This window comes from Trichomycterus rosablanca, chromosome 26 (assembly GCF_030014385.1).
Source record: "Trichomycterus rosablanca isolate fTriRos1 chromosome 26, fTriRos1.hap1, whole genome shotgun sequence".
In the NCBI taxonomy this organism is placed as follows: Eukaryota; Metazoa; Chordata; class Actinopteri; order Siluriformes; family Trichomycteridae; genus Trichomycterus; species Trichomycterus rosablanca.
The window spans coordinates 14658923-14683277 of record NC_086013.1 but is presented as its reverse complement, the minus strand read 5'-3'; the positions used below and the strand labels follow the sequence as shown (position 1 = coordinate 14683277).

At 38.4% G+C, this 24355-nt stretch overlaps 2 protein-coding genes across 4 annotated transcripts; one reads left to right on the top strand and one right to left on the bottom strand.

The window, feature by feature from the left end:
• Window positions 1–170: 170 nt before the first annotated feature.
• On the bottom strand, window positions 171–22629 carry ift74 (intraflagellar transport 74). The gene is made up of 20 exons (XM_062988604.1): window positions 22410–22629; window positions 21772–21902; window positions 21503–21638; window positions 21341–21389; window positions 21160–21258; window positions 20994–21054; window positions 20800–20859; window positions 20651–20712; window positions 13684–13822; window positions 13277–13339; window positions 12390–12533; window positions 12083–12123; window positions 11884–11963; window positions 9783–9836; window positions 9577–9674; window positions 9203–9329; window positions 5238–5401; window positions 2983–3108; window positions 1608–1668; window positions 171–1020 (listed from the first exon to the last, which is right to left on the bottom strand). The coding sequence occupies exons 2-20, from the start codon at window positions 21889–21891 to the stop codon at window positions 905–907; spliced, it is 1800 nt and encodes a 599-aa protein (XP_062844674.1). The 5' UTR covers window positions 21892–21902; window positions 22410–22629; the 3' UTR covers window positions 171–904.
• On the top strand, window positions 14356–20961 carry LOC134303255 (leucine-rich repeat-containing protein 19-like). Of its 3 annotated transcripts, none has more exons than XM_062988606.1 (5): window positions 14356–14403; window positions 15619–15700; window positions 16452–16821; window positions 17796–18035; window positions 19104–20961. In XM_062988606.1, exons 1-5 carry the CDS (start codon window positions 14396–14398, stop codon window positions 19499–19501), a joined length of 1098 nt encoding a protein of 365 aa, XP_062844676.1. In that variant the 5' UTR covers window positions 14356–14395; the 3' UTR covers window positions 19502–20961. The 3 variants fall into 3 exon arrangements, with proteins under 3 accessions (XP_062844676.1, XP_062844677.1, XP_062844675.1); XM_062988607.1 differs by lacking the exon at window positions 14356–14403 and adding an exon at window positions 15310–15335 and having other exon boundaries at window positions 19104–20960; XM_062988605.1 differs by lacking the exon at window positions 14356–14403 and adding an exon at window positions 15344–15513 and having other exon boundaries at window positions 19104–20960.
• Window positions 22630–24355: the final 1726 nt, after the last annotated feature.

Here is a 24355-nt window from a genome sequence, read left to right as displayed (position 1 = left end):
GAGTGCGAGCTGCGCCAGTGGGTGAAGTGGGGTGCCGTTCGTTCATTGCCACAGTTTTTTTTTTTACTCTTTCCCTGAGAACTGGGTTGTCACAGGCACTTGGAGCAGCTTGCCTTATTAGTAATGACTCCTCCTGTTATTGTTCACTGGCTGAATGATTGGAACAGAAATATGTTTTGTAACTGGAGTTTATTGAAGGTTTGTGAAAAATATGACACATCTGTTGGATCAAAAATATACACAGTCCTCAGTCAGCCCCATTTATTCACCCTCACAAAGCTTCTGGTTGGATCTATGATGACTCTACTTTGCATAAATGGCAAAGTTCAACCTAAATTGTTGGTTTTCTAATGTTCACTTGGCTGTGGATTGTGACACGCACATTTCAGCACATTTCAACTGACCAAACACATTCATGTTTTTTCTGTTTCGTGTATATTGTGCTTAAGGACAATGGTTTGTATTGATGATCATTAGCTGTAAAGTAGCTTAGAAACGGCTCCAACTAATATCCTGATAGGAGAACAAGTAGAATGGTCCACACAGTAGATACAGATACTTACCATACATAAAAACTATTAAGAACTATCATTATATTATTATAATATAAACTACTGTTATATGCTTAATTATAATTAGTGTTGAATAGAAATATATACTGTTTTATAGATTTATTTTCCACTCCTTTGCTAAGTCTACTTTCTTGAGTATGCCCTCACCAGCTAACTGAAGACTTGCAGAGAAAGACGAATTGTGTTTTTCCCACCGCTCTGACCACACTAATCTCCACGGCACGTGCGACATGCCTCTGGAATGTTGAGTAGGAGAGCGGTCCTACACAGGAAATGATTCTGTGATGAAGCTGTGGAGCCCCAATGGCTGAGCAGGAGGCAGGAAGTGTGGCTCAGTTTCTGGTGCCCTGCAAGGCATCAATGAGCATCTTATTGTACTCAACAAGCTGCTTAGTGACCTTTTCCTTCACGATCCGGTAGTCGCTCTCCATGCTTTTAGAAGCGATGACTGGAGGAGGGATAGTTAAGGAATGATTGTGGTCTGATCAATAAAACCACTGATTTTCATTCATCAAACTTTAGTTGGTTAAACAGCGAAATTCCAAACACCAACTAATTCATTGCATATTCACCTAATATACAAAATGTGTTTTATATTCAAATTGCAACTGGGAAAGTGAAACACCAGATTTTGTGTAGGTGAATATGCAATATGTAATTGACTCCCACCAACCAACCACATATTCTTTTAATTGACAGCCATAAAAATTAAGCATCTTTTTATATAGTGGCAGAAAACTTAAAGTTTTGTATCTTCAGGATTCAGCTTTGATTTTGTAAACTGACCACAGCCATCACTGGTCATGGTCCACTATAATGAGTGAATACAGTAAAACATTAGATTTCTGACACAGGCTGGATGAAATGCCACAGCTGCTTCACGTTGGCTGTATTAGAGGATACTGGGTTGGGTGCAACACTGAACTTTCCAAGTCTGGGATGGGTGCAGTTTTCTAAAAAGGGGGGACTGGCTTAGAATATGGAAGTGAACAAGGACAGATGATGGATTTGCAAATGAAAAGTGTAAAAGGATACATTCTTTCATAACAAAGTTGTTCTGTTCAAGGTGTTGCCACTTCCGTTCCAGATTTCTTAACTGCAGAATAAACATTAACACATTTTATTATCTAATTAACATTAGCAATAAACACGGTAATGTCTTCTATTTTACACATTTTATTTGAGGAAATTGGAAGGAGACCCACTGGCAATGAATATACTTTCATCATTCAAAACTATAGACAGTACATTCAGAAAATAATTACTGTATAGAGCCGTGTTTATGTACAGTCTGGGCTTTTCCCAAAACATTTTCATTCTTTAACATTTTCACTGTAAATAATATCAGACTGTTAATGAACAACTGAAAACAATGTTATCTTTGTCAAGAAATCTAGATTCTGTAACTATACAACTGGGAACACATCTAAAATTAGACCCAGCCACTTACTACCATAAAAACCAGTGCTGAACAGGATTTTTTGGACCAGTCGACCTTTTTCCATTGCTCTGATCTTCCACATGTCCATTGTAAGAGCTTTTAACGAAAGACAAGTTGGGAGCATCCACAACCCCCTGCATAAGTAATGGAACTGCATAGCCTCATTACCAGCATTGAAATGATCAGCAATCTGAGCCACGGTAGCTCTTCTCTTGGTCCATACCAGACACCACAGTTCGCAGGACTTCAGTCATGGTCGCCCAACAACCTGTCAGTGGTTGGTGACTCGTCCCTCCTCCGACTGTTGGTGAGTACCACCAGGCTTCCTGTGACCCCTTGCTGTTTCACAATCGTCTAGCCCCAACAATTTGGCTTTTATAGACGTCACTCAGTCATTTTGCTCATCATATCTGCTGCACAACATATCCATGACCCTCACATGCTCAATAAGCATAAATTAGGCAATGCTATGCACATTCTGTGGTCCTAATGATTCATCTCATCAGTGTATTATTAAGTGTAATATTACTATATCACAGATAATTCAGGCGCTTGTATGTGTGGGAGTGTTGAGTATTTAAGGGCACAATCACTGCCCGCTCTCTCTCAGCAGTACCACTGTGTAAATGTGCTGGCTGGACAAAACCACTTCCTCCACAGATAGGCAGCGGGGTAAGTTACTTAGAATGTAGTCAAGATCATGAACCCAGACCTTTAGCCTATATAAAACTACTGGGATCAGAAAAAGACACCCCACACAAAAATAATGCAGTGCTGGAACACAATAAAGCTGCCTGCTGGGTGCAAAGCAACTGGTCTGCCAACAGAGTTGTTGATACTGTATACATGCATTACAGGAAATGATGTACCGGTACATGTTTTTGCTCTAAGTCCTTACATTCTTATTTTCCATCATTCTACTAACACTGCTCGTCTTGTCATGAAATACTGCACGTGTGTGTGTCTGACCTGTGCATGGGTTTCATTCTCCTGTAACTGTGCTGCCAGAGCCTCGTATTCTTGATTCATCTTGTGATTGATCTTCTTGAGGGCGTCTCTCCTTTCTGTCAGAGACGCTTTTTCCTCCTGCAGCCTCTGAACACACACACACACACTTCAAACATCAGTCTACAGATTAGAAACTTTTTTTCATAATCAGATACCAAACTAATTGGATGGGGTTGAGCTTATAGACTTACAGACTTTCATTTTTTTAGATAGGGGCATTGATATACTAAATGTGCAAAGATCATTTCCAAAACTACCTTTGGAACGACCTACTTTATATCTTTGACCATCCGACTGCTTCAGAACCAAACGGAACTGTGCTTTTCAGAGGTCTAGTTTTACCAGGAAACACTGGGCACCTGGACAAAGTGCTAAACCATTGTAGGGCTTCAGCAATCCCACCTTCCTCAGACACAGCAAATCACGTCTGTGTAGACAACCGGCCAAACAGTAACACTGATGAGATTTCAATCCAGATCCTAGCAAAAATGGGTTTGCATAATAGAACGCTGCACCACCTGAACGCCTGCATGGCAGTATTTTAATTTTTTTGCACCTGCTTGCAGCCAAATTGTGGCCAAATCCAAAAATTTGTGCACTTATGGACAAGTTTCTAAACCAATTCTGTGCTCATTTGCTAAGGTTATTATATTGTAACAACCATATTGTGAGTCAATCATTAAATTCTATAGTGTGAAACTAAGTTCAGTTTGTACTAAAGACTACTTTAGGGTGTTATGCGGTCTCTCCTCATCTACATCGTCATATTATTTACACTTTTTCAAACATAGCTTTGCTTTGGTGACTGAATCTCTCTAAATCCAATTTTGCTGGATGTCCAGTTACGTCATAAACATAAACGCTCCACAATTTAAAACATAAAATCATCAGTAATTAAATCTGGTGAGAATCCATAGTAAAACACAGCTTGTCAAACTTCGTTAGAATACTAGTAGGTGAAAATAAACATAATGTATTGTTACGCTTTATCTCCAGCAAAACAGACCCAGGTTATCTGACTCTTTTGATTAGGATGTAAAATATACATTAACCCTGGTGCATGGTTTGGGTTACTGCGCTCTTTCCACATCGGAAGGGCCCCTGATGGGAGACATGAAGAAAAAAAAAAGGTGCATCCTGTTGTAGGCAAATCCCTCAAGTGAGAATTGTACTGTGCTGTGTTACGTGCAGTGGGTCCTATAGAAATCTCAATTACTGACAGAAAGCTGACATCCTACCAGAGGAAACTGAGAGTATGTTTCATTTAACACTTCATGCTAAACAATAAAGGGCATAATTAAATGCATATTCTTCCTAAATGTGCACACTTATAAAAATAGGTGCCTGTCTGCAGTCATTTTAGCCTACTGGTTCACCACCTGTAACCCTGCAAACATTTTAGTTAGGTTTACATAAAGAAACAAGCATTCAACCACTTTATTTTTATTTAATATACTTGTGGTGCATGTACGGTGAGAATGGAAGTATTCAGACCCTTTAACTTTGTGTGCATTGTAATGTGGATTTAATTATAACTGAATTATATTTGTTATTTTTAGCCATCAATCTCCACTCAATCCTTCATAACCACAGAATAAAAACATTCTTAAGAGTTTTTCAAAAATGTATTCAAAAACAAAACCTAAAACCTCTTATTCACACAAGTATTCAGACCCTTTGCTGTGGCACTCCGAACTGTTTGCAGGTGCATCCTGTTTGCTTTAAGTATTCTTGTAATGTGTCTAAACCTCACTGAGTGTTCACCTGTTGCGAGTTCAATTGACTGGATGTCGTTTGGAGAGGCACTCTTGAGTCTATAAACTTGCACTGCACTGCACTGTCAGGACAAAATCCAGCTGTGAAGTCCAAGGAAATTTCTGTGGATCTCCTCAATCAAATTGTGGCAGGTCATAGATCAGGGCATGGATATAAAACATTATGTGAGGCTTTGAGTGTTCACAGGCCTCAATTTATTTTAAATCACACACTTGGCACAACCTTGAACCTTCCTAGAAAGAAGCCTTCATTATGGAGGGTATGATAAGTAGCTTGGGTGTGTTGAGAGCAGAAACTCTGGTTCTGGGGTTTAGAAACACTGCTTTACCTTATTAGTTCTGTTAGTGCTTCAACAGGAGGCTGCTCGGTATGCACAGCTGAAGTGAATATGACCTGCGCTCACCTAAATCACGTAACTGTACCACACAGGCATAAGCTACCTTCATCTTCTGCTGCCCGGCTGCTTTGAGAGCATCCAGGTCCCTGTACGTCTTCATATCATCACTCATCTGTTGGATCTTTTCTTTTAGAGAGTTCATCTCTGACAGCACCTTCCCTTCCAACTGCTCCACCTTAACAAGGTCCTGCTGCAAACGCTCACACTCTGAATAAACACGCACACACACACACACACACACGTATTTTAGGGCATGTATATACTTTTAAAAGCTTCAGCTGTAAAAAATTAATTAATAAATAAAAATAACATATACGCTGACTAACGTTTTACAGGATTTTATTTATTTTAAATAAGCAAAATGCCACAATAGATGATTTTCAAGCATGTACATGAATCAGACTAAAGCTATATAATCTTTTTATTATATTAAACTATAGCAATGTTTAGGGGCGCTTAATTGGCATACCAGTAAAATACGCAAGCCCACTACAGATGAGATCTGGGGTGGAATATCAGCTGTGCAATCAGCTACTGGGCATCTACACAGACATGATTGGCTATATCTGGGAAAAGTGGGGTGGCCAAGGCCCACTGGGGTGTGTTACCACAATGCGTCCAGTGATTACAGGGACCAGGATAAAGCATTGATGAAATATGAAAATGATGACGGTCGCATATTTAACAGCGCAATGTAGCAAAGAGATAAAACTGATACTGAAACCATAAATCATCGTTTAATCACGAGTTCTGCAAACTCTCACTATCAGTTGGCCCGTTGGGAATGTTCTCTGGAGGCAGGTTCCTTGGTTGTTCAGAGCACTTGGGGGTTTGAGCAGACAGGAAGGGGAAGTGGGCCAGTTCCTCCTGATAGGCTGGAAGCCCAGTTCTGTGTTTGGAAAGACTGCTGTGTAGTATTTAGTGTGTAATCAAAATGCCCTGTCAGCATTCCTGCACATTCTCCCCTGCTTCCTCCTCTTGGGGTTTTCCTTTCACCATTTAAACCCAATCAACTATCTCAGATGGCACCAAAGTAAATGTTAATTTGCACACACATGCAGACTGTTCACAGTAACATTTTGCAATGCTGCTATATAGACTTAAAAAATGAATATAATATAAATATAACCGTCCATGGTTTTACCTTGGCTGTTTACTTTGGAGTGGCCACACTGGTAATTCTGGTCCACATACCTGATTTGGCACAGTTTTTATGCCTAATGTCCTTCCTGACACAACCCTCATTTTATCTGGGCTTGGGACCAAGTTCTTTTGCCACCCCCTCTCAGACATAGTCATTCATATCTGTGAAGATGCCCAGGCCCTAATAGCACTGCTAAGATTTGAACCCTAGATCTCATGATGCGGTTTACTGTAAATATTTAAAGATACTTTAAAGATTTGGGCATTAATTTACAAAACTCATTCTGTTATTCATATTATTTGCTGCAATCACTTGATAGGATGTTATCAAATATGTCTTGGCTGGCTGAGTTAAATGGAAAAAGATCGCTTGAACATTATGAACAATAATTTAACAGGTCCATGCTGGTCTCATTAGCTGCATAAGACTCTCCAGCAGCTTATTGTTCTAAGGAATAACTATGCAGCGTTCCCCGTCCTGCTTTTCAGCAGCCTATGAAAGTACCCTGCTAAAAAATAAACAAACAGGGCACAGAGGAACAATGCCTGGTCGTCCCGAAAAAAGAGTGCAGGGAGGAAACAGGGCGACACTTTGGAGATTACGAAGATACTGGGAAGTAGAAGGGATAGGGCAGCGCCGTGGTGTCTTACACAAAAGAAGGAAAGCCCCTTGCCTCGGTTTTAGCCAGCACTTACACCCAGTGCAGGAGGAGGATGTGGATCTGAGGAGTGCACATGAGCAGTGGAACTGACCGGCTAGTCACTTTACACATCTCCAGTGAGCATTGTCTGGGGATTTGTGTGCATGTGGCTGTATCACCTTTTTTTTTACAGGTCATGGTCAGTGCACAGGGAGTTGAATTATATATTTTTCATTTGTGCTGACGAAACAATTATGAGAAATTGAGAAACTGGGTTGGTGAGCACTGTACACTACACCAGGGCTTGTGTCAGGCACACACCAGGTTTAGTCACCTATCAAAGAGGGGTGTGATTATTCGTGGCTTTAACTAGAAACAAAAGTATGTAAAGTTACTAAAACTGTAAAATATGAACTAAACTAGTCCAATGGCATTAAATTGAACAAAACTATGTCTTTTATATTGCAAACAATACTGCATACAGATACAGATAATGTACAGTATACATTATATACTGGGGCAGAATTCAATATGCAGTATGCCATTTTAAACACAATTCCTGAGGATACACTTACAGATATACAGATACGAGATAAATACAGTATATCAGTCTATATAACATGCTTGTATGACGCTCGGGTGGTGCAGTGGTCTATACCGAGAGCTGGCTGGCCGGTATCTACACGGACATGATTATGTCTGAGGGATTTGTAAAGCTGTGTGATGGACTGAGCCATGTATAAGGTATTCCTGCCAAGTGTTTCCAGAACACTGTGGTTTACGTAAAGCTTTGCAATGAAACTTGGGCCAGAGAAAAGGGTGTGTGAACAAACCAGGTTTAGCTTTCTAAAAGAAGCAGCCAGAGTTTCATTTCAAAATCTCAGCTTAAATTCAGCATTAGGTGAAGGTTGACCCACATTAACATATTAAAGAGAAGGGTGTGTGAGAGAGAGAGAGAATAATTGAACCAATTGCCCTGTATGGCAGTGAAGTGTGGGGCCCGCTTACACACCAACAATTTAACAAATGGGAACAACATCCAATTGAGACCCTGCACACAGAATTTTGTAAAACAATATTAAAGGTGCACAGACACACCACCAACAATGTGTGCAGGGCAGAATTAGGCCGATACCCACTTATTATTAATATACAAAAAAGGGCAATAAAATTCTGGAATCATCTAAAAGAGAGCGACCCACACTCGTATCATTACAAAGCTCTGCAATACCAAGAGCTGAGCAAAGATACCAGTCCCCTCATCCAACTGGTCCTGAGTCACTGCACCAACACACCATTAACACATATTAACACACCACTAACACAGACTAACACTATTAAGACTCAAGACCAGAACCTAATCAGAACTGATCAAATTACACATGAATTAAAGATAAACTATTTGGCCCATTGGGAAACACAAACTAAACTCCAAAGTAAACTACAATGTTATTTGGCTCTAAATAGACAGTATAGTGTGGCAGATTATCTCAGCACTATAACTGATCCAAAACTCAGAAACACCTTGACAAGGTACAGACTCAGCGAACACAGCCTGGCCATCGAGACGGGACGACACAGACAGTCCTGGATGCCCAGAGAGGAGAGAGTGTGTCAACACTGCTCTTCAAACCAGATAGAGACAGAGCTGCACTTCCTCACTGAATGTACAAAATACACACACATTCGAAAACAATATTTTACCAAAATCAACAAAATTATCCCCAATTTTAATTCTCTCTCAAACCCTGACAAGCTGCCCTACCTATTGGGGGAGCACAGAGCGAGCTGCACACTCGCAGCTCTCTACCTACACACCTGCCACCAGGTGAGGGACAGTGAGTGACCTTATACTGTATCCCATACACACTCACACATACTCGCACACACACACCATCATACACACACACCATCATACACACACACACAAACACACACACACTTACAAATACTTTTTCCACACATACATATACACACTTTATATACTTGTTGTTCTAATTTGTTTCTGTTATTTTTTAAGGCTAATTACTAATGTTATTGAACATTCTTTAAATTAATATAAATGTTTATGTATGCAATTTTTTTTTTTTTTTTTCGTTTATTATCTAGTTTGTAAATGCGCTTTGGCAATACAAATGTGAATATTTGTCATGCTAATAAAGCACTTTTGAATTGAATTGAGAGAGAGAGAGAGAGAGAGAGAGAGAGAGAGAGAGAGACTGACCAGAAGACAGTCCTGTGGCTGTACTCTGAGATTTCTGCATCTCGGTCTCTTTAAAGCTAAGGTCCTCTTGCATGGACTTGAGCTCATGAGGACTAACAGACGAGAGCTGATTCATGCGATTCATCATCTGTAAGCAAACAGAGGTTTATTTAACCCGAAATAAACCAGGATAAAAAAAATTGTATCATTAAACTGAGTGAAAAATATTAATCTAACAGACATGGCTTTAAATGTGCTACAATTTACCTATATTATTTACAAGTAATTACTATATACAGGTCTACAAGACTAAAAGTAGACCTTAGACACGTTATAAAACAGGGAAAATAATTTAAGACACTGTGAAAGTGCAGGCTGAGTTTGGATTTACAGACCCTACTAGACTGCTCCAGCAGAGCCACAATGTTGGCCTGAATCTCACGCATGTGCTCCATCTCCTGAGCTTTATTCTTCTCAAAAGTCTCCAAGTAACCTGTGGAAACATAAAAACACACACAAGCAACAATGAATGAATCTCAAGACCAACTCAAAGTCCAACAAATTGTTTTACTGCAAGCAGAATCAACACATTTACACTGACCATCAATTTCCTCCTCTTTCCTCTGCAGCTCTTTGTACTTCTGGGTTCTTTCACCTGTTATAACAATAAAGAAACTAGTGGGTGAGCTGGGCACAAGGTTCTCTATTGTTCCTACATGAGGAAAAATACTGGAGGGGGCATGATACTGTAGTAATACATTACATAAAGCGACAAGTGATAAAAGGCAGCTGCATATTTAGACACAGGGAGCGTGTGGTAATCCGGCTCACCTTGATCAGATTCAGAGTCCTGGGTTTAAATTTTAATAGTACCATCAGGCGACTGGGTGTCTACACAGACGTGATTGTCTACGTCTAAAAAGGATGCGGCTAAAGCCTTGCAATGAATTGGCGCCCTGTCGAGGGTATTCCTGTCTTGTAACAGTGACCCTGACCAAAATAAAGAAGTGATGAAAAATGTAAATCAAATGATGTTAAAGGTTCAGTTTTTTATCCTCATGTAGTTTTTCAGGGATTTGTTTCAGGATGTAATAACAGTCGAATGTGACTCTAATAATTCCTTCAGTTTTCAAACATATGGTTTTTACTAACTGCATCCAGGACCTTCTAATATTATTACATCATACTGAGGGTAGAACTAGTGCAACTAGGACTAACAGAACATGGAAACACTCTTACCGTCTTAAAATTAAAACATCAAGAAAAAAGGAAAGTCACAGATAAAAGAGAAGAGAGGAAACAATAAAAAAAAAAACAGGAGCGACAGCTCAACATGAAGTAACAATGCTGAGGAACATGCGGCGTGTGTAAATCTTGTGTCTGTGTATTTAACATCATGCAGTACAATACGCCTGGAGAGTTCACTTCCTCTCTACAGTGAACAAATGGTTCGGCTATACACACACCTTTCCTGTGTCTTCATGCTGCACATAAAGAGAACTGCAACACTTCAAATAAACAGGAGTCCTAGAGAGCCAGGCACGATTTTTGCAGGGATGCAGTGGGTGTGCTGCTCACAGGTGTGAGTAAGTTATTGTGTTAAGAATGTTTTCCTGCCTTAAGCCAGATGATTCTAAGTGGCAGCAAACCCACCACAGCCTTGGTCAGGATTTGGTTTGGGTTTTAACGCCATTATAAGCTCTATATTTAGAGCCATCTCTATGGCGTGCCATTTTTATCTTTTTCAGAGTACTTTAACTACATAAAAAATGTTTAAGGAGGTTAAGGTTATAAAAGATGTTTTAGCTTTATGCTTTTAAGAAATTTTAAAATCTTAGAAGGAGCTGTTTTTCTAAAAATGTCTTTTATATCTGATCCAGTTAGGTACAGATTTCTGTCCTGGGTAAAAAGCTCGCATTCACATAGTATATGTTTAATTGTTAAAGTAATTGAGCAATGAGAGCACTTTGGGGCCTGTTCTCCTTTTAATAAGTGTCCGTGTGTAAGGTTTGAGTGTCCTATTCTGCATCGTGTGAGGGCTACTTGGTCCTCCCTCTTCTGAGTATGGTTAATTTGGTTTGGTTGTACGTTTTGTTGGATTTCCCTGAGTTTGTTATTTTCTTGTAAATTCCAGTCCTCTTGCCATTTTTCTTGTATATAGCTCCTTATGATGGGTCTTAGGTCTGTTGGTGGTATGTATATTGGTGTAACTGGTTGTTCTGCTGCTCTTTTGCCTTGGTCAGGATAAAGTGACTGAGCGATCGGTGCAAGTCAATGCAAAGGTACAATTTTTAATGGTAAATGGGTCTTTTTGAGTACTTTGTTGCCCTCTGCTGGACAAAATGGGAAAATTACATCTCCTATTACCCATAAAAGATTTATTTCAAGTGCAAACTGAGTTTTTATTAGCTAAAAAGATTTTATTAAATATAATGATAATAATAATAGAATCAGGCGCAGTCTGTTATGTTAGCCCGCCACCACTAAGATTCAGGATCAAGATCGAGAAGAGCAGAACATAATTGTTCCTAGTTACATAAGCCAATAAAAGCCTCTTTTCAATACGCACCCCAGTTTAAACGATGGATTAACCAGAGAAGAAATTTTAAATGATTTTTAAAGCCTTTAAATCAGCTAAATCTATTTTAAAGCCATGTGTACTGCTGGATAAGTAAACAGAACACGTTACGGGTGTATTCTACCTTGGTGGTCCTCCATGTCCATGTCAAGTTGTCGCAATTCTTCAGTAACACGTTTTAATTTTTCTCCAGTTTCAGTCAGTCTGAAAAAATAAGGTGAAGCTTATTACATTTTCAGTTTTACAAAAAGTCGTTGAAATCAAATTTTATCCTCCTTTAACTATGATTATATATTTTTTTTTAAAAGATGATGAGTACATACTGCCGTTCCATGCTGGCTATTTCTTGGTTGTCTTCTTTCACCTGAAGCAGAAAAGATCAGAACTAATTCTAAAGGTCTGAATGAAAATTAAAAACACAACATATAAAAGGGCAACAAATGAAAACCTAGATAATGCTTTCAGTAAGAATCACAGTGTCTATGCAAACCATGTCTGAAAGAAAGCTGAGACTGCATACAGGTCAGTTTAGAAGTGTGCCTCACACAACCTAACAAAATAATCTGACTTTGGCTTGTGGTGTGAACACAAACATAGCAGAGATGAAGGGTGAAGACAGGACGTGATAACCTGTTTGAGGAGACGTTCTCTCTCTTCCTGGGGAGACAGTGTGCTCTTTTCTTCAGCCTGCAGGGCTTCATGACGCTGTTCCAGCTCCTCCAGACGTTCATGTAACAACACTGCCTTCTGCTTTACTGATGAGTGTGCCAGCTCCTGCAGCAGTGACGGAATCAATGACCAAAAGATCCAGAGAAAAGAGATAGAAAAAAGCAGAAAGAAAAGGACACAGTGGATTCAGAAAGTATTTAAAATCTTTGATTTTTACACACTTTGTGTTGTGGATGTGATTTTACGTAGACATAACCACCATCTACACTTGTCCACATTATTACCCATCAATCAATGTGTGAAATAGGTAAAATTACAATTATTTACACTTCACTATCCAATCAAATTCAAAAGACGATAAACTGTGCAAAAAGTCAAGGGGTCTAAATACTTTTTGTAGATGTTGAGAAAGATATTTGGTCAGAGAGATACACCAATGTCAAAGTCCATAAAGCTCTTACTGTAGATCTTTAGGCAATAAAAATATTATATGGTTACAGCAGGTCTGACTAACAGTTTACACAGACTTGTAAGGAACATATATAGTGTCAATAATTTCTCCAACTACTCTTTCTATCTTTATCATTTTTTATGAGAATTTGAGTCCTTTAATACATTTTTGTGGGGCTTTTATAAGACAAAATCCACTGTGTGAACATAAAAACATAGCAGTTTTATTAAGATGAATCATTTGGTCGTGTGGAAAGTAATTTAATGTCATTTAGCTGTTCAGGTCAACAGCTTTCTGATTCATTACTGGTGATCAGAGTAGAATATGCTCACCAGTTCATTAGATGAACACCATCTGAGGTGAGTGTGTGTGCACGTGGTGAGGTAAGTTTACTCACAGCCTCAAGGGTCTCCTTCATGTTCAATAATGCATCCAGCTCATCCTGTTGAACTGCAATTTCCTGCAATGCACACAGGCCATATCAGCATTTTCTGAACACACACTGCCACACACTCGAAATCAGAACGAAATCAGACCAGAATAATTTACATGTAATAGATACAAAGCAGTTTCTGTGTTCATGATTGCAAAAGTGCCTGAAAACACACAGCGGAGGACTGGATGTTCTAAATTAACCATGGTGTTGTAACCTTCTGACTATAAAAATCAACCCAAAGGATAGAAAAACATTTAATAGTAAACCCACAACTAGCAGATGCATTTTCCTGACCTTTATATGAAAGACTGTTCTTTACTTTATTTAGATTTAAAATACATACATATTTTTTGTATACAGTAACTGACCTGTATGAGCTTCTCATTGGTAGCTTTCATTTCAGCATACTTGGCTTGTTCCTCCATGGGCATCTTTTTGACCACATCATCTGCTGCCTGTTTCTCCCTTTCAACGTCCTCTTCTACAGCCTGAATCAATTCCTCTTTCCTAGGAGCAGACAAATAAATGCAGTAATCTTATTTAAACATTTATCCAACAACATGCCAAATGCATAACATGGCTTTCACAAACGGTCGGGACAAAATTAAAGCATATCCTTTGTTGTATGTATAGCTAAACCACCTAAATTGAAGTGTCCACAAACTTTTGGTCATATAGTGTAGCGTTTAAAATAATTCAGCAGAATTTAATTCATATACTAATATTAATGCAATGTTGTTTAATTTCAGAACGAAATCAGATCAGCATGATTTACATGTAATAGATATCAAGCAGTTTCTGTGTTATTTAAATGCAATGTTTTTTCAAAACCTTGAACATTAAAAACATGTCACGCAGTGTAGATCACAGTGTAAAGCAACTGTTCAGTTCTAGCAGTAAATATTTCACAGTTTGCTCTCTAGCTGATCGACAGCTTATAGTGAATCTTTAGCCAGGAGGAAATTTCTTGCTTTTATTATACAGAGCAAAGGTTATTTATGTAGCAAGGTTCCTTAAAGAGCCATTTCAACACAGCAAACTGTGGAGTCACAACTTTCACTACTGCCGGTAGTGTGATCAATGCAAGGGTAAGTTTTTTATGCTGATTTGTTTTTATTATAAAATTCTGCCTCAATTATAAATATTAAAGAAGCTATATATTAAAGAAAGTGTTTAAATCTGGCTATGTACATTTAGTCAGGAGGAGCATGTACAGTACAAAGTGTCAAAGCTGGTAAACACATGGAACTACACTTATTAAAGTGTAGTAGGGTTAAAATATCTAGAATGTCATCAAGCTCATTAGTCAGAAACACTTGTCAATCTAAACCAGTTAAAGTCAGCACAACCTTTAAAGTAACCTTTTTAGCTTCTAAAGTGGTACTGTTTTAGTGATAGCTTATGCTACTGGACTGATGATTAGTAGTGATTAGTAGGTTTCTGGTTCATGCCCCAGCACTCATAGATTGCCACTGTTGGGCCCATAAGCAAGAAGCATGAAGTGTAATCATCTGTTTAAACTTACTGCAAATGCAGTATCTCAGATACAGATACAGACAGAATCATGCAGAGTCAAAGTAGTACAACATGCCATCACAAAGTTCTATTTAATTTTTTCTTTAAGAGATAATGTTAGATGTAAGATATTATAAACAATTTAAATAAAAAATAAAAAATCAACTCTCAGTGTACTTAAGATATACTAGAGATAAAGAGGAATAAAGTTCCACAAATGATTATTTGTTTATCAAAGACTATGCAACGAAATAAGAGGCCATTTAGAAAGCATGGCCTGCCATATGACAGTGATTCTGCTTCTGGCCATTGTGCATGGGCCACGCTCTGACCCTGCAAACAGCTCGTGTTTACAACTCGACGATGAAACGAACATTTGTGCTCGGTCTTCGCAAGCTAAAAACCAAGAATACTGGATTACTTTGTACTCGTCTGCAGTCTGATTTTCCTAAAAGTGGCTTTGTGGCTGACAGCAGATAACATGCAAAAAAGCCCATGAGCTGAGGTAAACGGGAACACTACATGCTCTTCCAAAAACCAACCCATCTGCACAAAGATCTCTTTTGTAATCTGCCTCTCACTTTGGGCGAGTTTGTTTATTATTCCCGTCTCTTGTGAGAATAATGTGATTATTATGTGGTCGTTACTCTGAAGCAGATCAGCTCTGTGGGACGCATGATCAGGTCTTTATTCAAACAGAATCTGGACACGTACTTTACCATAATTTGTAAACTAGTGGCTGGTTCTCTTGGATGGTGTGTGGTTCTGATACTAGAGTTTAATTACAGGTACCTGAGCATGATGGTGAGGGAGCTGGTCCTGCTGTGGATGGTGGCTCTGGTGGGGATTTCAGCCCAAATCACAGAGGGGGTGAGTAATTCATATATTATACTAAGGGGTCCACCTCTGACTTCAAGTATTTTATGCACATTTATTTTTGAGCTTTTTGTAGCTTTAAACAATATGAATCTGTTCACCCAGCCTCCTCTGTGTCAAGATTAGTCTGACAAAACACAGACTGGTATAATTGTGGTAGAATTTTCTGCCTTTTTACTGGGAGTTTTTAATCCACAACATGTGGAATGTCTTTATTAAAAGCTCCAAAGAGTTAAGTTCATGAAGAGGATTTTTCCTGTCCATGGTTAATGGCTTCTCACATCACTGTGTCCCTTCTCACATCACTGTTGGTGGGGACCCGCCACAGCTGCCTGTGAGCACTGTTTAGACGATACTTCAACCTAGTCGTCTGGCCATGGCGATTTGGATCTTATCAAGGCACTCAGGTCTTTATGCCGATCATGTCTGCCACATTCAACCTATAAACTATGAGTAACTACCATCAGCCCAACATTTATTAGATCCCTGACCCTCACATGCACAATTGTTACTGAATAGGTATTGCCATGTACATTTTTGGGGATGATCCTAATGTTTCAGCTAATGAATGTCTGAGCCTACCTTTCACACTTTAAACTGAAGCCGTTTTGAACTTTACTCTAATAATGAATATTATTAGATCAGAATGTAGAAACAAAAAGACTTGATATTTAAATCTACACCTGTGAGCTATCTAATTTCAACATAATATGGGCAGCATGTTTGTCTGTGTTTGTGTTTTAAGGTGAATGAGAGCAACAAGACACTGTCATCCATTCCTGCAAACTATCCTTCAAACATAACCAAGTTAATCCTGCGACATAACCGCATTGTAGTGAACAGCTCGGACATTATGGCCTTACGTAACTATACCAACCTAACAGAACTGGACCTGTCGTACAACCTCATAGCAGAGCTACCAGCTGACGCCTTTTCTACCCTCAGCAACCTGGAATCTCTGAGTCTTCTGGGAAATAAACTGCAAACGCTGAGCAATAAAACTGTGACTGATCTGAGTAAACTGAAAAAACTGGATCTCAGTGATAACCCATGGATCTGCAGCAAGCAATTTCTGAATCTCATCAAGTGGATAAATAACAATGGAGTGCAAACAGGTGGGTTTGTGTGTGACTAAGCCGAACCTTGTGTTTGTATATGGCACGTTCATGTTGTTCATTAGGGCAGAAGATTAAAACACTGAATTAGCTTTTACAGTTAAATATCAACTGACCATGTATGAAAAGAATAACAAAATGCATTTTAAACCATAAATGCTTCTCACAAAGAAGGGTTAGAATAGCCTGCGTTCCTGACTAAATGAATGTTTAACCAGTTGTAACAAATATAGGACAATTTCTTTTGTCTCACAAAATGAGAACAACATTGTTCTTTGATCCAGATTTAAATAATCAGGTGATGATTATTGATGATTATTGATGTTGGGAGCAAAAAACTACAACAGTGAGAAGCATCAAGCAGCTACTTTACAACGAAATTGCAAAACAGTCCTACAATCTTAAGTTGATAATGTGTAGAGTAAAAAATTTGTTGGCATTTGCAAGTACAACCAGCATCTGAGAAAATCAATCAAAGACTTCACTATCCGGCCCCATCGATTCACAAACCTTTTTAAGTTAATAGAAAGCACAACTTAATTGTTGCCATTTTTAGCTTTGCAATTCTTCTGACGCTTTTACCACACTGCGTCAGCCTGAAGAGGGCTGAAACAATCACATGCCATCTTGGCATCTTTGCTGTGGATCTCCATAGCACCAACAATACACAAATACATACTCATGCCCAAAAACACAATAGCAGCACAGCTATAGAATAATTCAATGAAACAGCAAAAAAAGCAATGAAACATGATAGCAATATAGTTTTTACAACAAAAAAATGACATGGTCAAGTCATGGGTCAACTGAAACTGGCAAAATAAAACACTATTAAAGGTGTTCCACCAAACATATTCAGTAATAGATCAAACTCATTTTAAAGACAGCTATCTAATAATGAAATCCTGCTTTGTTATACAGGCCTCAGGTTTGCTATTGTTGACTAAGGTTTTGTGTTTTGCATTTCTGCAAAGGAGCGAATGCTACATGTGAAACTCCTCAAGAACTGGCTGGCAAAAGTATCCTGAATTTGACAATGGAATACTTATCAACGACTAAACCAACTCCACTTACAACCAAGACCCACAACCCACACACAACTGCTACGTCTATTTCTACTGCCGTTACTGTTAAGAGAACAACTCCTATCACAACCCAGAGTCTGCCGCATGTAGTGCCAACCACATCGAGTATGCCCAACATTTCAAAGAAAGGTGACTATGTGGTTTTTCAATATCAGAGCTGAAAACTTGCAACAGCTCAGAAACAAACACACAGGGTTTTTCACATAACCTGAATGCAATTAAGCAGCCCAGTCATTATTTTTTCACTGAAGTTACAAGACTTAAGTAGTTGCCAGTCAGCACCAACAATAGCACATTTTCTATCCTTTTGCTTTAATTTTCTGTTACTTTGGCCACCCCTTTTTGCCTTTTTGGGTGTGGCTCTGTAGTCACAGTATTATTCTACCTTGATTAAGCATAACTTTAATTGGGCTCATAATTAAATATTGGATGTACGGTGCTACACCTGGCACCTCAGTGGCTTGATATGACCCATCCTATTACAGGGACATTGTCATGCTGGAAAAAAAGGGAAACTGCCAAACTGTCACCACAATAAGAATGAGTTTCCAACTGCTGTGTGCTTTGCAGAAACTTGGCATTACACTTTCTATTATTACTGCTTAGTCATAAAAACTCTATCTATAAAACAATAGACAGTTCTTGTGCTGACACTGCCGACACAGACAGCTTGGATCTTGGTAACAAGTGCTGTAAATGGCAGGCAGTTTTATGAGCTATTGCACTTTAGCACTGAGTTCCTGTTCAGAGAGGTGAAACAGTAAAAATCCCTGAGCTCTATATTACGCTCATCTGTGGCGATAGACCTGCGGGCCAAAGTTAGTTTTAGCATAAATGTTGAACGCATGATACTTAACAGTAATGCAGTTTAGGAATGAGCATGATCTCCATCCCTTTGTTGGGAATATTGGTCTCATACCTCAGTGTAAAACTAAAGGAGGAAACATTGGACAGCAAACATGCCTTGGCTGACTAAAGGAGCCATTAAGTTGAACATTTAGAGGTCACAAAAATGTAGTAATATGAAGACAGTACACGTCCCTTAATAGTTTAAATACAACTACTCAATAGAAATAGTTTTTACTTTAGCAGCTGACTCTGTGTATCACATTTGGTAATAAAGGTATAAAGGCACTTAGCTTGCCATTCCAAACCTTTTACTACAAGCATGTAATTAAAATCTGTTTTTCTGTTTAGACTCTTTGGTCGATGCTGAAACTGGCAATAAGAAGCCTGGGGAAAACAACACATGGAAGTTCCTCACTGGTGTAATTGCAATCATTCTCTGCACATCTATCGTCATTGTTTGTGCCGTAAAATCGCCCTCATGGTACAAGATGATCTTTAACTACAGGCACCAGAGGCTGCGTGAGGCAGAGGATCCCAGAATGTTTAACACAGGTCGCTACTCCAACTTTAGTCTGGACACGGAGCAGACGGAGACCAGTGTTAATGATCTGGACCAAGGCTTTAGTGGAACAACCGAGGATGAAGACGGCTTCATAGAGGATGGCTTCATAGAGGATGGCTTCATAGAAGACGGCTACATTCAGCCTGGGGACTACAAAGACCCCATTGATGTTGATGAAGTATAAAGCCCTAAGTAACATTGTTACTTTTTTTTGTAGTTTTGATTTCTGTTGTTGTTCAACTGTCTGTACCTTCTGCATAACAACCTTTGGTAACAACACACGATATGAATCCATAAAATCATTTACGCAGTCGACCAAGTAAAGATGGTGAGAGGAAGAGCGACTAAGAACTAAAAGGATTTGAATGAAGTCAAAGGCAAACCATAATATAAAGGAGTACATACAAAATGTTGTTTATCACTTGTGATAACGTGGGGGGGAATCATTGAGGCATTATTAAAGTACTAGGTGTAAGTGTTTTGAACAGTAACGGTTACAGCCGTATATGTCGAACAAATGTCGAAAAGAAATAAATGTAAATTATAAATACGGTACTAAGGTGGTGCTGAGGTAAATCACACTAGCCCACTATGCTATTGGCCAGTCGTGCATCTACTCAAACATGATTTGCTGAGTATCTGTGAGAGGGGTAGGGGGGTTTATGGCCAAATAGCCTAGTCATTGGGAGAAGCGCTTTCTGACAAGGAGTCTGATAAGGAGGCTTGCATCAGGAAAGGCATCTGAAGTAGGAACCTGCCCAATCGGGTACGCAGCCCATAATAATACTCTGTGGTGACCCCTAAATATGGAAAAAACAGGGGTGTCCTGAATGTGAATATTTCAGAAAGCACTGGTGAAGTAGAGTAGAGTCTTGGACACAAGTATGCTTGTTTGCCTTTACATATAAGGCCATGCCTAGCAGGCTCTCAGATCAGTCTAATCAGTACATTCAGTATACATGTTTATATTACCTAGAATGGCTGATAGTATGAGTTGTTACACTGCACCTTTCAAAACGCAGCCTATAACGTAACGTTAATGGTCAAATTGTGGACTGTCATTAACTAAGCTGCACTTTAAACCACAATAAACAGCTTTGAGATCTGTGATTAATAAAGAATGCAGAATTTAAATATTTAAAGTGTATCAAGCTTATCAAAACCTTGTCTGTCATGCTAATGAAGCCACATTAGAACAGACAACACAAGTTAAAGCATTATTGTTTTTATCAGTGCATAGGACAGAACAGGGCATCTTACTAAAACGTTCTGGTGTGCCCTCTTGTGTGTTGCATTATAAATGCTGTAGTTATGAGGATTTAAAGGCACTTACTTTCTTCTCTCTGTGAAAATTGAATCTATGCTTTGGGCCTCTCGGTCATTCTGTGATTTCAGCTAAAAAGAAATGTAAAGTGAGAACACTGAAATGCTACACATTTAAATGTATATAATATATATATATATATATATATATGAGCTTACCATACTAATGTCATTTATTAGTTCATCCATTTCTGTGTTTGTATTCAGCTTGTCAACCAGCTGAAAATTCACATACACAAGAACAATTAAGATACATTCAGACATATTAAACTGCCTTTCACTCACATACTGTTTAAATAAAAACTCTAAAAAAGTCTCTAAAACATTTATTTAAAAACATCATTAATGTGTACCATGTTGTAGTCGGCCAGCTGTCCCTGCAGTTCCTTTATTTCTCCGGCCAAACCTTCCGCTCTGTATGCAATGAATTATAAAAGGAAAAACTTCAAAATAAAATAATCACAAAGAACAAACTGTAACTACCATGGTAAAATAACTGATAAAATAACTGGAGCTGACCTTTTTTCATAGGACAGGTAAACCGAGTTTTCCTGGTTGAAAAAGTCGATCTCTTTCTGTAACTTGCTGGTCTCGGTTGTGAGCTCATTGATTTTACTCCTGAGAAACATGACTTCTCATGTTATTCGTATACACAAATATGTGTATATGTTTCAGTATATGTGTATATGTTTCAGCTCACCGAAGTAATCCAAGGTAGTATGACTTATCCAGGATTTGTCTCTGGGGTCCTGACATAATAAACAACAACTTCAAGAGTTAAGAGTTAAGATTAAATCTGTAATACTGTACTTTTATACTTTTTTAAATTGATAAACAACAAGCTGTGTTCTAAAAACATTACCTTTCCCACCGGTCTTCATTCCACTGAGACCTTGTTGAGTGACTGGTCGTTCAGTCACTTTAATCTGGGCCGATAAAACCCCTGGAGTGGCAATAGGTCCAGCCCTGGTTCCAGGACGGGCAGTGCCTGGCACCATCTAAAAGGCATAATATACATATATACATAATATAAAATTTAGAACAAAACCTCTGCTCACCCAGATTCAAGCAGACAGACGTGTAATCAACATATAAAAACACTAGCATGTTAAGCAGTGACGATCTACTCACCCCAGTTCCCACTCTGATGGCTGTCTGTGGGGGTCTGATGGCAGTTGGTGGTCTTCCAGTGCCCGGGACCAAAGATCCACGACTCATGGGCCTGGCTGACGGGGGTCTCTGACTTGCCATAATTGTTTATTCTGTTAGGAAAAAGGTTCCATACAGATAAGCTCCTGCTAGACCAGTTGGACACCACTGGTTAAAGTGAAAATATTAAAACACATCCTTTAAACAGGATGAAAACGTTTGATAAAAGTGAAATATTGAGAAAGATTATATACAATTATTTATTTAAGTTACAGCACATTTAGAATGACATGTAATCCAACATGTTTAAATTGGTGAATAAATAAAAGCAGTGCTCCTGGATATGCATAAAAATGCCCCATTTAGGTTTAATCTTCAGGGCAAACATTTATTACCTAACAAAATTTTAGGAGAAGTTATTTTAATCATGGAATTAGTTTATTACTTAAGGGAAACTACCGAAGAATTACCCATTAAACTTTAATTTACAAATCCAAAAAATGTTAATTTAGAAAATGTTATCTCTAAAAAATAACACGTTTACACATGGTTCAAATTTTACTAAAAATACAATTACAACGACATTGTAAGCTTTGACATCTTATTGTATTTTTACTTACATTTTTGCCTCCGTCAGCTTATTAAAGGTGAAGTTGCTTAAAAATAACAAATATTTAATCTGTCTGCGGACAGTTTATTCAGTAATCTGTGCTGTACAGTTAGCGTTACATTAGTTAGCACATTAGCTAGCTAGCTGTTTATAGCAAGTCGGCTAGGCTAACACTTTTTTTAAGTTAGTTACGAGGACATTTTCTTTCTTTTTTAGACGTGATCCAAACTCTGAATAACGAGAAATCTTTACATAAATAACAAAAAATAATTTACGACATTAAACTAGTCCGTGTAGAAAACTGAAGCGTTTGAAGCTAAACGCTGCTCCGCTTGTAGACTCTGCTTTAGTTGCCAAGCAACTAGTGATTTGTCGTACGTGAAAGAGTCGGTTCTAAAAGTCGGCTCTTTTAAGTGAACCGAGCTGGTGACTCGCAGTAAATCAGCGTTTTAAATCGCTTAATGTTAAAGCCTACGTAAAGATTTTCATTAAAATTTACACTTTAAGTTAACATCCCCTATTATATTTAATTGTTTTGTCTTAGATTTGGGTTTTTAAATCAATTCGAGACGCATTATTTTAGAGTTTCACTGTTGGGGACAAATGTACTAGTACAATGGTGCATGTCACCACATTAATAGTAATAATCCTGTGGTACAGAATCAGACTAAAAAGTCGCAAAGTTTGATATTTAATATGTTATAAACCGAGTGTATAGTCTAAATACAAAATTGTTCAGTAAAAAGATTGAAAGTCCAGCAACTGCAAGCAACAACATATGCGAGGATCTAAAAAAGTTTGGGTACTTGCATACTACAGTACTAAATAGTATGAAAATATCTGCTAGGTAGTGTGCTAGTATGCAGTGTGCATTGTAATTCACTATTAAACCACTGTTGCATTACAGCGAAAGGGTCCTGGGTTTGATTCCGAGGAAGAGCGTTCAGGGTCCCTTCTGTGTGGAGTTTGCATGTTCTCCCTGTGTCTGCATGGGTTTCCTCTGGCTGATCCGGTTTCCTCCGAAAGTCCAAAGACATGCAGTCAGGTTGATTGAAGCTGCTACTATTGTCCTGGGTGTGTAACAACAAACGTTTTTTTACTACCTCAATATTGTAAATGTCACCTTTTTAATTGTTATTATTTGCACTGTTTATATTAATATTTTATTCTATTTTATATTTTTGCACCTATTGTAACTGTTTTGTATATATTTGTTCTTATTGTTATTTTTATTCTTTTATTTCTCTGTAACTCTGTCCTATTTTGTCATGCCATAGTTTTGAGTTTGAGTGTGTGTGTGTGTGTGTGTGTATGTTTGATCTGTATTTAACTGGCAACCTGTCAGGGGTGTTTCCTACCTGAATAGGATAAAAAGGTGGTAAAGTTTCAAACAGACAATGAATGGTTACAAGGTGAGCCTAAAAGGAAGATCATTTGTTCAATGTATTTATTTATTTAGTCAGTCACAATATCATAAGACGCTAGTCATTTAACAGAAGAGTCTGCCATGTTTTCATTGTGGGTAGTAAAGATTGTAGTGTTGAACATATACTGGGCAGTTGTAGCCTAGTGGTTAAGGTACTGGAATAGTAATCGAATGGTTGCTGATTCAAGCCCTATCACTGCCAGGTTGTCACTGTTGGGCCCTTGAGCAAGGCCCTTAACCCTCAGTTGCTTAGAGAATATACTGTCACAGTACTGTAAGTCACTTTGGATAAAAAGCATCTGCTAAATGCTGTAAATGTACTGGTTATAGTTGTATTAATGTTAAAGCATATCTTTGGTAATACATTCATAAGTGTACTGTTATGTTTACTGTATACTGTTTCTTTAAAAAAGTGAAGATTGTAGTGACATGGATATGAAGGGCTCTTGTTTATAACGTATATATAACAGTAAAAATATGACCAAATCAGCATGACACTGCCTTTATTCAGACTTATAATACGCTTGCTT

What these genes read in the sequence shown, in the direction of transcription:
- LOC134303255 (XM_062988606.1), top strand. An exon ending in TAACAATGGAGTGCAAACAG is followed by an intron (nt 16,822 to 17,795) that starts GTGGGTTTGTGT and finishes ATTTCTGCAAAG; the next exon opens with GAGCGAATGCTACATGTGAA. An exon ending in GCCCAACATTTCAAAGAAAG is followed by an intron (nt 18,036 to 19,103) that starts GTGACTATGTGG and finishes TTTTCTGTTTAG; the next exon opens with ACTCTTTGGTCGATGCTGAA.
- ift74 (XM_062988604.1), bottom strand. Translation starts at nt 21,891, where the DNA reads ATGGCAAGTCAGAGACCCCCGTCAGCCAGGCCCATGAGTCGTGGATCT. An exon ending in CCATCAGAGTGGGAACTGGG is followed by an intron (nt 21,639 to 21,771) that starts GTGAGTAGATCG and finishes TATGCCTTTTAG; the next exon opens with ATGGTGCCAGGCACTGCCCG. An exon ending in TGAAGGAGACCCTTGAGGCT is followed by an intron (nt 12,534 to 13,276) that starts GTGAGTAAACTT and finishes TCACTGCTGCAG; the next exon opens with GAGCTGGCACACTCATCAGT.